Source organism: Odontesthes bonariensis, chromosome 5, assembly GCF_027942865.1.
Source record: "Odontesthes bonariensis isolate fOdoBon6 chromosome 5, fOdoBon6.hap1, whole genome shotgun sequence".
In the NCBI taxonomy this organism is placed as follows: Eukaryota; Metazoa; Chordata; class Actinopteri; order Atheriniformes; family Atherinopsidae; genus Odontesthes; species Odontesthes bonariensis.
In genome coordinates this window covers 36,040,239-36,058,137 of record NC_134510.1, presented here as the reverse complement: position 1 = coordinate 36,058,137, position 17,899 = coordinate 36,040,239, and the positions used below count along the sequence as shown (strand labels likewise).

Genomic DNA, 17,899 nt, shown 5'->3' with positions numbered 1-17,899 from the left:
AATATCTTGTTAAATGAAAAAGTCTTGAAAACAAATTGTTTTGAGTCACATATCATATGAAACAAGCTTTTTTTTTCATTTGAAGAGGTTTTTAAGCTAATTTCAAGATCACTTTTATCTCAAAAGTCCTAAATATCACATCTTATTTAAAAAAATCTTTACAAGCCGATTTTTGCATGAAATAAGCAAAAAAATCTGCCAATGGAACTAGTGAAAATCAGCTTGTCAAGATTTCTTGAAATAAAATGTGATATTTTGGACTTTTGAGTTAAAAGTGATCTTGAAATTAGCTTAAAAACCTCTTCAAATGAAAAAAAAAGCTTGTTTCATGTGAAATATGACTCAAAACAATTTGTTTTCAAGACTTTTTCATTTAACATGATATTCCAGATGTATTGTCTTCAAACAAGTCCCTATATCTGGCTGAAATAGTACTTGTTAGACAGTTGTGTCTTATATTAAGTGTAATGAGATATTTTAACTAGAAATGAGACAAATATACTTGGTAAGATTTAGATTTTTTCCAGTGCTGAACACGCAGCTCAACATTTACTTTTGTTTTCAGCCACTTGAATGAAAAAAACCCAGAAATAGACCTTTACACCTGTTTGTGAAGCTAACCGGGGGGATGTCTAAATATGGGTTCTGCCCTTGAGATGCAAACATTCAGCTGAATTTCACATCCTTATCTGACTTGGCTTTAAAATATGGAACATTCTGTATGCAAGGTGAGCGTCGCGCACCAAACCAAAGAGCGATTATCAACTCTCTTTGAAGCACTTGATGGCTTACAGCTCAGCGTAAACAATTATCTACTCAGCCTACTTTGGATTGCCTGTCGCAAACAAATGCCTTTCCCCTCGCCTCCACCAGCGCTCCTGTCCAAGGTCCCTCCACATCCTGACATGGAAAGGAACAAGGAAAGGCGATCCAGTCTGGGAGCACCTTTTCGGCGGGTCAGTCGGGTGGCCGAGGCAGGCCTGCGTCTCGTCAAGATTCTAGGGCTGACTTCTGCCTTCTGAGCAGCTTCCTAAACTGGAATGAGCTGGTGCTTTATCTGTGAAGTCCCTGACAAGAAGAGAAAAGGTCACCGTGCTCTGCTCCAGCTGGAGTTGACTCTGCATTACCTGCGAGAATAATCCAGCTCCCCCTCACCTCCTCAAAGCCCTGATCACACCAGCAGAGTGGCCCAACTAAATCCATCTCTTAATCTGGAAATCTGAGCAGATTGGTCACATCGTCGAAGTGCTATTCAGTAAGAGACAACTGATAACAGTATCTTATCAGCGTCTCTTCGTTTTCTAAATTCAGGGCTGTTGACTCTGCCTGACATTTAGTTGCAGTTTTGTAAACCACTCGAGAAAAATGTTAAAGATTAATAAGGATTCTTAAAAAGCAAGCTAAATTAAATCCGGCTCAAAACATCACGACGCGATTCAAAGGACGTTATTCTTGGCACGAAACCCTTCCTCTTTCTTGAGCAGTTCAGGCCCTGACGGGCAGTTTCGGGTCGAGGGGGGGGGGGCAACGTTGCAACAACTGTCGGGTCAACTGAATCAAAATGGTGTTTGCAAAGAATCGAGGTTGAAGAGCAAAATTTAGATATTTTCAATGGAGGCGCGAGCAGGTTGATCCTCCTCCCGTTTCTGCGGCGACTCCGCACGGATCGGCCTGCACCAGCATCTTCTGTGTTGGATACATTCAGGATGTGTGGTTATACAGCAAAGTTTCATGAGATTCTTCTGTTGCTACAATGTTGCAGGCTTCTGGGGGATCGTGTATGAGAGATGGTTGGGATTCGGAGGATGCTGCAGCGATGAGGAACCCCGTTAATTTAGATCAGGGACAACGCTGTTAACCAGTTCGGAATGTGGGGAACTGAAGAGGTAGGGTGGGGAAAAAGCTCGACTCCAGCAGTTTGCTGCTACTCCTGAGCCTCCTCTGGGCTTTGATTTGTGGCCTGTGGATCCGTCACGGTTTCCTTGGCAATAACCTCTTCTGTCTTGCTTTTAACTTCTTCTTCGCCTTCATCTTTCTCTTCATCTGTCTCTATCCCGTTTTCTATCACACTCTCCACTTCAGCAGCGCCCTCGGGCTCCTTCTCTTTGGTCTCGCTTTGTGTTTCGACAGTCGCGACAGTTTCAGTCGCTTCCTTGACCGCTCCGTTCTCTAAAGGCTCGTCGTTCCGTTTCGATGCCTCTCCATCCACCTCCACCTCATCTTTTTCTTCTTCGGTGCGGTTTTCTGCTCCTTTGTCTTCCACCTCTGCCGCTCCATCTTTCTTTGTGACGCCCTCTATGCTGATTTCAATCCCTTCCTCGCTTTTTCTTTCTCTCTCACCCCTCGTCTCCTTTTCTTTCTCACTTTCGCCTGCTGTTTCTACCTCTGCTGGACTCGCGGTTTCAGCCACGTTCTTCACGTCTTCCTTCTCGACCTTTTCACCGTCCTGGAGAATCTTCGAATCTTCGGCATCTTTCTCGGTTTTGCTCTTTTTCTTCTTGTTCTTCGTTGCATCTTTGATGCCGTTCTTGTTGGACTTGCTTCGAGGCTTGAAGATTAATTTCTGAAACATTCACATTTGCATGTTAGTTAAATAATTCTGTTGGCCAGAGAGCAGAATGCATAGACTTAATTAAGAGATTATTGATGCTGAGAAGGAAATTGGGGCCATTGTGCGGGGAATTATCGGTGGCCTGCATGCCTTCAGTCTGAATAAGCAAACAAAATATTAATCGAATGTGTCCTCAGTTGCATGAAGAACTTCTGCAGGTTTCTACTCACTGCAGGGATAGAAAAGCCTGAGATAAACGTTACAGAATTGGGCTTGAAAATCTTGTTAATGCTAGCATTGCCACGAGTCTTAAGACCTATTAGATATGCTGTTGTGATGGGAGATTAAATTGAGGTCACGGAAAGCATCAACATGAATTCATTCCACTTCAGAAAAAGGTTAGCTTTAGAGGTTATCAGCATAGCTTAGGGTTGTCAAGAAAGCATTACCCCCCCTGGTTTCCGAAATAACACATTTCTCTGCTGCGGGAGAATTCCTGGTGTCTGCTGATGGTTCGCATTTATCCACGCTGTGCGTGTTTGTCCACGTAAAACAAAAACAGCTGCGGGCCCGGGGCTGGTATAAGGAGGAGGTGACAGAACGACTGGTGGGAGATCCTTAAATAGCTAAGGAAAACAGGGAGAAATGTGAGCTGGCGTACCTTGGATTCCCTCCTCTTTCGGCCTAAGACGGGTCTCTGCAGGAAAACGATCTGTTTGGTGGACAGACTTCCATCACTGAAGGGTGAGAACGAGAAAAAACGATCAGTTTAAGTCTTTCATCAAACATTTTTTATGCAGATTTATTTATAAATGTTAAAAAAAAAAAAAAAAAAAAAACGCCGGCAGCAAGATTATCCTGAATTATTGTTTTTCAGTGCTGGAAAAAATATGCTGCAAACCTGGAAGATGAATTTAGCAGGAGTACAATCCTGTGAAAACACACACATTCCTTTTGACCATCCATCAAGATAGTGAAGTGACGGCTCATGCGTCACACTTTTATCAGACACATTAAGGATAAAGGCTTAGACCTGCAGCACAACCCCTTCATGCCGTCATCTGTCAGTGTCATATTCTCCCTTTGTTGTACTTTACATTTAAATCTCGCTGGAAAACAGAAAGTGCACCTACTGAGCATCCCCGGCAGCTCTGACTGTGTGCTTCTGTTCCCCAAATATAATCCTCCTTCCTCTGCAAATGTCACACTCCTGTGTTCTCCGGGGGATAATCTGCACAAGTCCTCACGCTGACAGATTAATCGTGGCAGGAAATACAGATTCTTTTCTGAGTGGGCTTTCTGTCTCTCACACTCGTGCTCGCTCTTTCGTCTGCTCATCTTTGTTACGCGCAGCCTGTTTCTTAGCAAAACGCACGCTCACTAAATAGCTGCCAGCTCAAGTTTAAAGCCTTAACTGCTGTGACGGTCTAATTTGTGACAGGTTTATTGTTCCTTTATGTTATCCCCTCTACTTCTGTGTTGCTATTATTGGAGGTGACTGAAAAGAAGATGTGTTCCTCAGGAACAGACAGAAAAAAAGTTGGATGCTTTCTAAAGCTGAGCTGCCCGCTCAACCTTGCACATGAGGTAAAGATGGCAGGTTTACGCTCACTGCAGAGCCCTTAAAAGCTGCCACAAATCTCCCCCTTCTCAGCTTTAAATGAACTTGCAGAGGGCTCACCATCTGAGCCATCCAAAGCCCACCACAACCGCCTTTTCCATTACCTCCTTCCTTCCACCATTTATCCATAAGCTATTTTCTAGTCTGTCAAGAATGCCGGACGGCTTCCTGGTGAATCAAAGCTGATAACTAACCAGCAAAAAGCCCCAACCCATTAAAGTAGAAAGGAGTGGATGTCTTAGAAAATTACAGGCTTTTACTGAACCTACTTTGGGCTGTCACTGTCAGCCTCACTATCACAACCTGAAGCTGTACAGACGTGGATTTCATGTGTGAATGTACCCGTAAGACTGTAAGACCACCACACAGAGATGGGGACTCGAGTCGCTGTTTTGATGACTTGTGACTTAACTTGACAAAAAATAAAAGACTCGAGACTCGACTCGGACTTGGAAGTTAAAGACTCGGCACTTGACTTGACTTGAGACACGATGACTTGAAGGACTTGAGAGTTATTCAGTTCATGTTTTCAGTTTGAATATAAAATTAATAAAAAAAAAATAATATGGATTACCCGGTAGGAGCGCAGGCTGAGAATGGCGTCATGATTGGATCCCTACCCTGTCACTCAGTCATGCCCGCTCTACATACCTTAGTGTTTATTGAAGAGAATAAACTCATATCAGATATGCATCAACATGTCAGCGGGACCGAGAGTCGTTGTCTTCGGCTTTTGTAATGACCATTTTGACGACAAAAGACGAACAGCTCAGTGCAAGACATGCGGCGTCAACATCTCAGACAGCCAGACCACAACTTCCAACTTAGTTCGTTATTTAAAGATCCATTCTGACCAGTAAGTGCTCGTCAAATTAGCTAATATTCTCCTGTTAGCTTAGTCGGTAGTTAGCTAACGTTAGCTTGATATGATACGGGGTGGACAGGTTGGACACATTGGAAGGGATGGGAATTGATAAGATTTTTACGATTCCAATTCCATTTTCGATTCTGCTTAACGATTCGGTTCTTTATCGGTTTATCATTCATTCATAGTTATTGCATGTTGGTAGTATTTCCTCCCTTTGGTGAAATATTCACTTTGCAAGTTGCCCTGTTGTCGTCTTTTTTAGGGATGTGTAATCAAACTTTCGAGCGTTTGTACTGCTTGGGCGCCATGTTTACTGTTGACTGCTGGCTGCGCTGGACTCGCCACACAACGTTGCGCGGTGACGTCATTCGTCATTCACTGGAATCGATAAGAGAATTGTTTGCAAAATCGCCAAACGATTCCAAGGAATTGAAACACTGGGAACCGGTTCTCAACAAGAACCGGTTTTCGATTCCCATCCCTAACTGACAGTTACTTATATCTTTGTGTTTTCACTTTATTAAGATCAGATTCTGCAATAATAAGGTGACTTGACTTGCCCAAGAAAAAATTAGTTGAGACTTGAAAGCTAAGACTTGAGACTTACTTGAGACTTGGTCCCATCTCTACCACCACACAACTCTACTACCAACGGACATTTCAAATAGCTTCCACAATGCAAACTGTTATCCACAAAGCAAAGAGTACATGTTAGCGTTGTGTAGCTTCAATCAGAACTTCCTCTGAACCTTCCCTCTTCTTTGTTGTTTACCGTTCCGTGGTTCACGCAGAGAAATGTACATTTACTGTAGTTAATGGTTCTGAAATGTAATTACGGTCGACATTAATTGAATGTGGCGAACAGGAATGCCTGCTCTGAGACAACTACAAGAATTAATGTTGTGTGGAGAAGCTGCCGAGCGCCCGTTCGCATTAATTTCAGACGCCGCTGACTCTTATCCGACCCCTCCGCGTGAAGTGAAACCCTCAGACTGCAAACAGCGTGCATCTGTAAAATTCTTGTTAAAAATGACACAAAAACAAGTTGCTAATCTGAAATAGATCATCAACCATTATTTCGACGTGCTAAATGTTTCTGAGGCGCGAAGAGAAGCGAGCCCCATCTTGTAGAGTATCTAGGCCGACTCTGATTAATTAGCCATGTTGTGCTGTTGTGTTGTGGCATTTTGAAAGAGAGAGCAGAGACTCAGGGTGTTGGGTGGGGGGGGTGGGGGGGGGGGGCAGAGGAGGAAAGTAGAGAGGTAATTAATCGGTTATGCTGTGAAAGAACAGCAAATATGACCAGCCGAGGTGGGGCGCAGCGCATATAATCTGTTGGTGTGCTGATGGAAACACTGCATGTGCCAAAAAATACATCAAAGTTTGTAGCTGAAGGAAAACTGATCTTACAAAAAAGGAGCTTTATGTCTGCAAAACACACTGAAAGAGTTACAACCAAAGAAATCCCCTCTGAGATCAATTTTCCAAAGAGATTCATAGTCTGTGACAACATGCTCTCAAAAGTCTAGCCAGAGCATAAATGAGGGGTTAGCAGTCTGAAGGTGGCAAATCAAGAGGGGATAATAAAGAGTTAAAGTCTTTCTGCTGTCATGTTTCCTTTTAAGCTTCCTCTTGCTGTTTGGTACCATAAACAGATGGATTTATCCCTGCTCACTTGAGTTAAATGTTCTCTACTGCCACATGAGATTGTTTTCTAATCTAAGTTTGCTCCGTAGTGCTTCCTCTGCTGCCCACAGGTTCCCTCACTGCTTCACACGAGGCGCTTTTGGATCAAATGATGGTAACTGTGCAGCGAGGAACCGAATATCTTTAAGGATTAAGGAACAGGAAGACTGCTGCGCCAAAATATCTGATCAGCGTTTAGCATACGAGTAAAAATCAAGTATATGTGTATAAATTAGGGCTGGGCAACGATTAAAATTTTAATCTAATTAATCACATGATTTCCTTGATTAATCGCGATTAATCGCGATTTGTACGCAAAATCCAAAAATGAATCCAAAAGTAGGGTATAGCTTTTAGCATTTAGTTTTATTTTAAATGTGCTGCCGTATGAATGAAAGTGCCATTGAGTGTTTCCTTGAATGACTTGCTGCTATCAGTTGTGTGTTTTGCCTTTAAAGCTATGGTAGGTAATCCTAGAGAGCTAGCAAAATTCGAAAGTGTCCCCTCCTCTAAGCTCCACCCCCCCCCAATTCCGTCAGCCGGTAGAACCGCGTGCGCACATGGAGCAGGGAGCCGGCAGAGGGGGGCTAGGCAGAAAGCAGAGGCATCTGATTGGTTTTTTGTAGGCGACCAATCTGATCTCGGATTGGTCAGCTTTTTCTCAGTCCTGCAGCTGCCACAGAGGTCTGATTATTTTCGTCCCTTTTTCTAAATACATCTTGTATAGATTTCTCTCAGGATACACGGACCATTTCACCCAGTATTACAAAATGTGTTTCTGAACAGGATTACCAACCATGTCTTTAAGTGATATTTTAGACTGGAACTACTACGCTGAGAAGACAATTCAACTTGGCAGTGTTTACAGATGACTTTGGTTCTGTCGACTCCGCCGTCTGGAAGAACTTTAAAATGAAAATGGCCGAGTAAAAGTTCCGTACCCTTCTCCATGTTTGGTGGATCCGACGATTACTTTCTTTTCCTGTTCCACAGCAGACAGCAACAGACTTTTACAAAATAAAAGCCTGTGAGCAACAGACTTTTACAATAATAAAATGAATAATAAAACAGGGGTGGTCCGTGGCGTAGTGGGTTGAGCAGGCGCCCCATGTACAGAGGCTATAGTCCTCGCTGCAGCTGGTTCGAGTCCCACATTGGACGGCCCTGTGCTGCGTGTTGTTCCCCCTCTCTGCCCCCTGCTTCCTGTCTCTCTGAACTTTCCTATCCATTAAAGGCACAAAAGCCCCAAAAAATAATAAAAAAAACTGCATTAATGCGTGATAAAATATTTGTCGGCGTTAAATAATCGACTAGTTAACTCGTTATTATCGCGTTAACTCGCCCAGCCCTAGTATAAATGTGTGTTTTCAACTTGTCTGGGTCTAACCTGCACCTTAAGTGATTTAATTTGCTTTGCCAACATTATTCAGACACTAACCATGTTTTTCAGTTTTTGGAATAGTTTTCATAGATGAGAACAGTTCATATTTAGCCCTCCTGTTGCACATGCCAGCATGTCCTTTGACGCTTTAAATGTAGAATGCAGGAAGTTTTAGGCTTCATCTTATTGTTCTATAAGAGCAAATTGTTTTAAGTTCAGATTTCATGAATAGCATTGTGAAACTGAAACTTAAAAAAAAGAAACACTGTAACGGTCGCCTTTTAATTAAAAAAGCACCCATTTGTCCCTGATCAAATTTCACACAAACTATACATGATGTTTCTATCCGGCCTGAAGAGGGTTTCTGTTGCTATAGCAACAGCTTAACTGATTACTTACATGCATATATTTATTTTCTCAATATTTTTTTTTTACTTTGATGCTTTATCTTACTGCACTGAGCAGCAATAAATAACATGCTGAGGAACAGATTCTGTTTTAAAGTGCGTCTCAGAGCCCACAACGCCTTCGACCATAAGCGGATGTACGCTCACACGGCACGCTGGGAGTAATGACTCAGCACAGGCTTAGTCGAGGAACCGTTGCATGTCTGTGAGGAGATTTTCCACCAAACAGTCAGAGCTGCTGCCTGTAGACGCAAACAGCTGCAGCAGCTGTGCTGCTCAAAGCTCGACTCGGACTGGAAGAGATTTAGCTTCATTTCTGCGGAAAGCTGCCGTATCTCTTTGAAAAATAACTAATGCATATTATATTCTGAACTTTCAAAGGAACACTGTGGAAAATAAGCCAGTTGATAGTAACTTTAGATTCTAAGTCCCGCTATACAATCTCATTTTCAGCTTCACTTTTCCTTCTAATTACTTAATTATGTCATTTTTAGACATATATTAATCCTCATATTGTATTATTCATCTAAATGTCCTTATCTGTTTTAATCCAATGACAAGATAAGAAAGCTGTTGGCATGATAATGCACAATATAATCACATAATTAGTAATAATGATAATAATACACTACTTTAATGGGCTCTTCTGCATAATGATAGCTTTTACTTTAGATACAGAAGCATATTTTTCTTGTCGCTCTTGGACTTGTGTGTAACTTTTGCTGTTGTTGTTTCCTCAGCTCAAACAAGCATGTTGGCTGAACACTACAGTGGATCAGCTCTTTTCCCAGGAGACTTCCACTTGTCTGTGCTGTGACAAAATCTCCATCTTCTGGAAGTTTTGGAGTGTTCAAAACTGAGCAAAAAGGGTAATCAATGATTTTCTCCAATCATCAGAAATCTGAAAGCCAAAACAGATTATAAATCTAAAGTACAGAGCACTTTTTCCCCCCGGATGTATAAAAATGTGTGACAAACATTTGCAGTGACTGTTCTTGCAGTTCCTCGAGGCTGCCAACAGAGGTCGTTAGAGGTCAAACATTACTCAATAGAGTCAGATGAAAGCGATCACCTGTTCGTCTTTATCACAGGAGTTGGCAGCACGCAGGTGAGTCTCCATCCAAACGTGGCCAGTGACTGAAGCAGGGGAACATAATCGGTCTTCACCTGCAGACCCTGTGGAAAAAAAAGGACGTCCTTTACGACCTGCAATCAACCAAAACGACTTAAAACTTGAACATAATGCTTATTCTTCTCCAAGACCAAGTGTTGAGCACGAACAATAGCATGCAAACATATGCTGCAGAGTGTGTGAATTCAGAGCTGCGTGGCACTAAAGTATGACATGAAAACCAACTGACTAAAAACCCGGGACATAAATCACTCAAACTGCCACGAGTCCACACGGCAACCGTATTTATTCATGACAAGTGTTTGTCGGTGCAATGTGTCCTTCAGCAGAAACACTGCTCATGTGAAACTGCTCACTTTAAAGTAAACATGTGAATCGTGTTTGATTACGCGATTAAAAAACAGTTAAATGCACTGAAAAAAATGCCCCTCCAAAAATTATTAAAAAAAAACAACAAATACAAGACGTTTTTGCTTGAAAAAATGCAAAAAAATCTGCCAATGGAACTAGTGAAAATCGGCTTGTCAAGATTTCTTGAAATAAAATGTGATATTTAGGACTTTTGAGATAAAAGTGATCTTGAAATTAGCTTAAAAACCTCTTCAAATGAAAAAAAAAGCTTGTTTCATGTGAAATCCGACTCAAAACAAGATGTTTTTAAGACTTTTTCACTTAACAAGATATTCAAGATGTATTGTGTTAAAACAAGTCCCTATATCTGGCTGAAATAGTACTTGTTAGGCAGTTGTGTCTTATATTAAGTGTAATGAGATACTCAATGAGACAAATATACTTGGTGAGATTTAGATTTTTTCCATAGTTGCACAGCCTTAATGATAGATTAAAATCGAGAACAAACATTTTAATGATTAATTCGACCTTTAACTGAAAAATATTACTTCAGCGAATTTCAGAACACACACACACACACACACACGCACGTTCTGTTCAAAGAGGAAATGTGTGTGTGGTTTGTCAGCGTGCCATGATTGGCATCTGCTGAAAATGAAAAACCACAGCGCGTGTCAGTCGGATTTCTGAAACCCACACAGACACGCAGCCGCCAACATGTTCAGACACCTCTCATTCTCCAGAAATCCTAAAGATACACAGATGATCCAAAGTAATCATCATCTGAAATACGAGGGAGGGAAGAGCTTCCAGGCCAATCCGCCCGATCACACGAAATAAAGCCCGTTACACTCCAAGGTGCAGCACAAGTACTGAGATGAGTCAAGAAGGCAGTGAGCACGAGGAAAGTACTCCACAAATCTTCCAAGTCTATTCATAGTGCACTGATCAGCTGTGTGAGAAGAGAAACTTGAGAATATATCACACCTACGCAGCATACATTAGCTATGACTGTACTGCGAAGTGTGAAAATCTTCTCTAATTAAAGCTGCACCAGCCAAGGTTTTCACATGGGTGTACCGTTTCATCCGCCTTCACCAACCTTTGTTCATTTGTCCTGACTTACATTCAGGAAAATCAGTCGGTAACCAACCAGCCGGGCTGATAATACAGTGATGGACATGATATGCACTGGAAAAAATCAAAGTCTTACCAAGTATATTTGTCTCATTTCTAGTCAAAATATCTCATTACATTTAATATAAGACACAACTGCCTAACAAGTACCATTTCAGCCAGATATAGGGACTTGTTTGAAGACAATACATCTTGAATATCTTGTTAAATGAAAAAGTCTTGAAAACAAATTGTTTTGAGTCGGATTTAATAGGAAACAAACTTTTTTTTTTACATTTGAAGAGGTTTTTAAGCTAATTTCAAGATCACTTTTATCTCAAAAGTCCTAAATATCACATCTTATTTCAAGAAATCTTGACAAGCTGATTTCCACTAGTTCCATTGGCAGATTTTTTTGCTTATTTCAAGCAAAAACGTCTTGTATTTGTTGTTTTTCTTACTTATTTTTGGAGGGGCATTTTTTCCAGTGTGTGGAGTTTACTTTGGTTTGCAAACACATTCAGCTGAGTTTGGTGCTGCGATGCAAACGCTGACATCTGAAAGTCGAGCAACAAACCAACAGCAAACATTAATGTTGGGTTTCAGCTTTCCTAAACATGTTGTAGGTTAAAGTTGCATTACAAAGATCTATGAGACTACATTACAAAGAAAACTCAGTTTGTACTAATTGTTTTCCTTTTTCTTTTTGCTAGCCCGGAGAATGGGCATGTTAGCACCATAAAAGGCACGCAGAAGAAGAGTATTGCTAAGACTTAGAAGATCATACTTGTTGCGTAATGCAAGGAATGCAGGTAACAGCACCAGAATCAATCTGGTCACAGAAGTGAAAAACATGAAGATGCAAAACGAATTCTGGATGAGTGATGACTGAAAACATCACATGCATCCTCCTGCTATACGCTGATCAACCAGTGTTCTGCATCCTGGCACTCACACGCAACCTACCAAAAAGCTGTGGACCCAGAAAAATCTGCTTAGGAAGGACTAAAAGCAGAAGTTTGAGGTGACCATCTGGCCTCCAAACTCAGCGGATAACAATCATGTGGGATCTGATGGCATCTGCAGGAAGCAAGTCCGATCCACTGAAACGCACTCCGGGACACGTTGAGATATTCTTTGTCCACACCCCGACTGCTTAGAGCTCTGTTAGTTGCATGTGGAGGACCGACTCAATTCGAGGCTGTGGTTCATAATGCTGTGGCTGATTGATAGAGATTAGGGCTGGGCAGCGATTAAAGTTTTTAATCTAATTAATCACATGATTTCCCTGATTAATTGCGATTAAACGCATTTGTACGTAGAATCCAAAAGTAGTGTATAGCCTTTAGCATTTGGTTTTATTTTAAATGTGCTGCCATATGAATGAAAGTGCCATAACATTTGTTGTGCAAACACACTTTTAACATCAGCATCTTTCTGTAGTTTTTATGTAGAAGCCTCGCTCCACTGTCTGTTTCCTTGAATGACTTGCTGCTATCAGTTGTGTGTTTTGCCTTTAAGTGATATTTTAGACTGGAACTACTACGCTGAGAAGACAATTCAACTTGGCAGTGTTTACAGATGACTTTGGTTCTGTCGACTCCGCCGTCTGGAAGAACTTTAAAATGAAAATGGCCGAGTAAAAGTTCCGTACCCTTCTCCATGTTTGGTGGATCCGCCGATTACTTTCTTTTACGGTTCCGCAGCAGACAGCAACAGACTTTTACAAAATAAAAGCCTGTGAGCAGCAGACTTTTACAATAATAAAATAAATAATAAAACCTGTGCTAATGCGCGATAAAGTATTTGTCGGCGTTAAATGATTAACAAGTTAACGTGATAATAACGAGTTAACTCGCCCAGCCCTAATAAAGATAAAGATGTCTCCAACTTGACTGCTTGATGTAAATAATTGTTGAGATGGCAGATTGTGTACCATAGATATTTTTTCTTTTTCTTTCTTTTTCTTAAAGGTATTTTCTACTAAATATGCTTCAACTTTTATGTGTCCATAAAGGTTTATTTGCACAACAAAACCCCATCAAATGCAGCGTAAATCCCACCACAAAGCGTCAAAGATCCATAATGTCCATATTTGGTCAATTTATTTAATTATTTGTTACACCTGTGTCCTCATGCAATTTCTGACCCTTGGAAGGATATGAGTTTTTTTATTTTTTAAATTACGCCATCTTATTCTCCCTCGCATCCTTTCTCTCACATGACAGAAATCACTGCCTCTGCGGCATCATGGGAGCACTCCCTCCAACGCGATCCAAGGAGGCGATAACAAAAGCAGCTCTGGAAGCGCTTCCATAAGAGCAAAGAGGCGCAGGTGTATACTTTGACATAATTGATGTGATATGGTTTCATTCACAGCAGAATTATGGTCCGCTGCTCCCAAAGCTTCCCGTGTGGGGCCATCTAATCCGTCGACAATGTAATCCACCTCAGAGGTATGGATAATGGTGATTCTCCCCTAACAAGCGCACGCGTCGTCCTTGTGATGATCGTTTTCTGAATGGGAGATTGATGCGGACACGTTTGCAGTCAGCGGCGCTCTCAGTCCCTGCAGTTGTGAATTTTGATCAGCCGCAGAGGGACATGGCAGACTCTCACGGACTGGTCAAGATGGTGAAATCTACGTCACACAGGCCTTACGTATGAGTGGAAGCTGAAACAATACATTTTCTTTAAGTAAGCAGATGCATGATGATAATATAAAGAACCGATTACCTGGTTATACCGGAGGAGACACCACAAGAGCAACCTACCACTAAAATGACCTCCATCTATTTTCTTTGCCCACTTAATGCAACTCAGGGCTCTGGGGAGGCTGAAACCCATCTGAGCTGCCACTGGGTGAAAGGCAGGATGCACCCTGGGTGGGTCACTCAGTCACAAGGTCAACGTGCACTGTAACGAATTGCTGTGCATTTACGGTGGATTTACAACAGTATCCGCCTGTATCTTACAGTAATTGTAAATTACTGTTGAATATTCATCCCTCACATGTAAATTAACAGTTAAATCAGTCATTTAACAATACCAGTAGATAACTGTAATTTAACAGAATAAAACAGTATTCGTAATGAATTGATGTCCAAATCCAAAATACGTTATTATACTGTTAAATAAATGACGGCAGATGCGCTGTAAAATTACTAAAAACACAGTTATCCTACCGTCATGTACTGTAATCCAAAAAACAGTATTATACTGTTAAAATAGTAGTTGCACTGTAAAATAACAGTAAAATACTGGCGTCCCTGCTACCAGTATTTTACTGTTAATTATTTACAGTGTGGAGACAAACGAGACAAACAGCCACTAAACCAGAATCCCAAATCACCTCCAATGCACTCCAATCAACCTAACATGTATGATTTTGGACTTTTTTTTTACTAAAAACTGATATAAAATGCTCACTTTTACTGTTTCTACCACTACTCCACTCAATAAATCTCTGTTTATAGCTCATACTAATTTATCACACATATACAGGGGTTAGACAATGAAACTGAAACACCTGTCCTTTTAGTGTGGGAGGTTTCATGGCTAAATTGGACCATCCTGGTGGCCAATCTTCATTAATTGCACATTGCACCAGTAAGAGCAGAGTGTGAAGGGTTAATTAGCAGGGTAAGAGCACTGTTTTGCTCAAAATATTTCAATGCACACAACATTATGGGTGACATACCAGAGTTCAAAAGAGGACAAATTGTTGGTGCACGTCTTGCTGGCACATGACCTGGCCGCTATCCTGCAAGAAGAATGGCTTAAAATCCCTCTGACCACTGTGCAGGACTTGTATTTGTCATTCCCAAGACGAATTGACGCTGTATTGGCCGCAAAAGGAGGCCCTACACCATACTAATAAATAATTGTGGTCTAAAACCAGGTGTTTCAGTTTCATTGTCTAACCCCTGTATATCACAGCTCAGCTCAACAATATTAACAACTGAAAAAGAGATGAGGATGCAGTGTTGTTTTCTCCCTTCAGAGCATGAACAAATAGCCCTAAAGCAGCCACACATGGAGCTCCTGGTTGCAAAGAGCTAATTGTTAAGATGTAAAACACTGCTCCAGACCTTATGTACCCGAGCATCAGTTTCTAAGTTCCCACAAGGAGCAGCACATCTACATTTTAGATGTGCTGCTCCTTTATGTTGGAGTCACTCCCAGAAAAAGGGCATTTTTTGTCCAAGCCTGACTGGACAGTGAATTGAGAAATAATTTTTCTGTAATGGCTCGCTGTTCTTTGAAGAAGGTGAGAGTTAATCACAGCCCCGGGAGTGCAGCTCTCCAGCTCTCCCTGACTTATTATGCGGGGCCACCTTGCCGTATCAGCGGTCCAGCAACCAAACTGCGAGCCGAAAAAAACAAAGTAATCACATCGCCATCTCTGCTGTCGATATTATCTGAATGTGAGTCTAATGAAGGGCCACACAGTAAGAGGACAGAGAAGCTGCAGTTTAACCACCTCGGTCAAAGCTATTTTAAAAAAGATTGTCTTCTCACACAGCTCGAAACATTAAGCTCTCGGTCTCTGGCTATCTCGCTCCAGGGCATCTTACAGCACAAAAACACACAATAATACCTAAAGTTTTTCACCCCAAAACCTTCCTTCTATCTCAGCCAGACAAGCTGCAGAGACGCACTCTCTGCAGAGTTTTTAGGAAAACAGCAGAGGAGGTCAAACTGGGGTTCAAAGTGCGCACTGTGCACACACACCCCTGCAGTCAAAACAAACCTTAAATCTGTGTTTTACTGTTTCTGAGTGTGTTTGTGCAGACGCTCGGGGTCAACAGGTTTACAGACACAGACAGAGCCCAGTAATGATGAAGCAAACAGCTTTTAAAAAGGAACATTCAGTCGCTGACTCTGCTGGACTCGCTCAACCTGGAGCGTTGTCACAGCAACAGGAGATTCTGCATCTACTTTTTAAAGTACAGCACTAAACCTAAAGTGTGTAAAGACCGGCCCTTTTTCTTGGCCTTTATCCCCCAGTTGGACATAATAATCGCCAACAGCACAGGATACGTTTTAATTATGACTTTTATCATTTTATTCATCAATTCAGTCCTTTTTTTCCTCATCTAATCTCTCAAGGGGCCTTTTTACAAGCTTGTAACTCTATTACTGCAGCAATAATAAATCTTCCAGAAGGCATTCGGTCTTTGGCTTTTACAAGGCATTATCCTGCTTTTGAGTCAAGACGAAGCTTTGTACTGCAACCCGACAACACAGGATGAGGCAGTTAAGTAAACAAAGGATCAGCTGGAGGAGCTGTTACTGTTCATCTGGCATCAGTGGAAGCTTTTATTGTGTACTTTAGTGGGAAGAATCAAAATGCAGGCAAGCATTTGATGGTTGGAGCCGATGATTCAAATGTCTGTTCTTGCACATTTAGCTTTTTTTGGTGATATAAACCCGAGCAGAGCATCGTGCTTCACCCTAAACATCCTCCACGATGCAGCTGCTGGGCAGTTACTAAGAGAAAATGTAATTAAATTGTCAAAAGTAAAGTTTCACCCTCTTGTTTCTTATCCTGATTAAAATTTTTTTTAGTTTTGAGATCATTTCCAATAAGTCTGTATTTGTAAAGAGGTCTAAACATAAAAAAACCTTCCACACCCGTGATCAATTCATCTCAAATCAGCTTAAATAGATGGCACCTGCACTGTGAAGAGGAGTCCAACCAAAGCAGCGAACATATAGATGTGCATTTGTCCCTGCTGCTGCTGCACTGGAAAAAATGCCCCTCCAAAAATAAGTTAAAAAAAACAACAAATACAAGACGTTTTTGCTTGAAATAAGCAAAAAAAAATCTGCATGGAACTAGTGAAAATCGGCTTGTCAAGGTTTCTTGAAATAAGATGTGATATTTAGGACTTTTGAGATAAAAGTGATCTTGAAATTAGCTTAAAAACCTCTTCAAATGTCAAAAAAAGCTTGTTTCATATGATATGTGACTCAAAACAATTTGTTTTCAAGACTTTTTCATTTAACAAGATATTCAAGATGTATTGTCTTCAAACAAGTCCCTATATCTGGCTGAAATAGTACTTGTTAGGCAGTTGTGTCTGATATTAAGTATAATGAGATAATTTGATGAGAAATGAGACAAATATACTTGGTAAGACTTAGATTTTTTCCAGTGTGTGAACAAAGTAAAACACACAAAGACAGAAAGGCTCTTTCTTATAGTCACAGAAACGGCATCACCTTCAACTAAAGGAGAAAAAACATCACCGACACCTCAAATCAATAGCTCCTCTCACATCGCTCTCACGGATCATGTGAAGCACACACCTGGACACGTGCGTCCCAAGCTGCGGCACCCATACATAATCAGCTGGAAAAAATAGAGATAAGGTCTATTCCACGTGAACACTTTCAAGATTAAACCAATTAGAAAAGCTTTCTAATCGAGTTAAAACTTAAGATCACGTCTGTTTTATTAATGAGACCCCAGGACGCAGATATCTAACATGAGCATCGTTTTCACTGCAAGTGTCACAAACCACAGAAGTTGGAAATCGTGGCTGCGTCTTTGAGAATAGCTTCAGACATTCTGAATGCATGAACCTAAGTCTTTCTCACTGGAAAAAATCTAAGTCTTACCAAGTATATTTGTCTCATTTCTAGTCAAAATATCTCCTTACACTTAATATAAGACACAACTGCCTAACAAGCACTATTTCAGCCAGATATAGGGACTTGTTTCAAGACAATACATCTTGAATATCTTGTTAAATGAAAAAGTCTTGAAAACAAATTGTT

General features: G+C 41.1%; 1 protein-coding gene across 1 annotated transcript in view; it reads right to left on the bottom strand.

Annotated features, from left to right (window-relative positions):
• Positions 1-492: 492 nt before the first annotated feature.
• Positions 493-17,899, bottom strand: part of rftn1b (raftlin, lipid raft linker 1b) — a 178,757-nt gene continuing 161,350 nt past the window's right edge. Inside the window, exons 8-10 of the mRNA XM_075466249.1 lie at positions 9,587-9,690; positions 3,213-3,288; positions 493-2,563 (exon numbers count right to left, since the gene is read on the bottom strand). Coding sequence (XP_075322364.1) covers positions 1,925-2,563; positions 3,213-3,288; positions 9,587-9,690 — 819 coding nt within the window. The 3' untranslated portion in view covers positions 493-1,924. The remainder of the gene's footprint in view (positions 2,564-3,212; positions 3,289-9,586; positions 9,691-17,899) is intronic.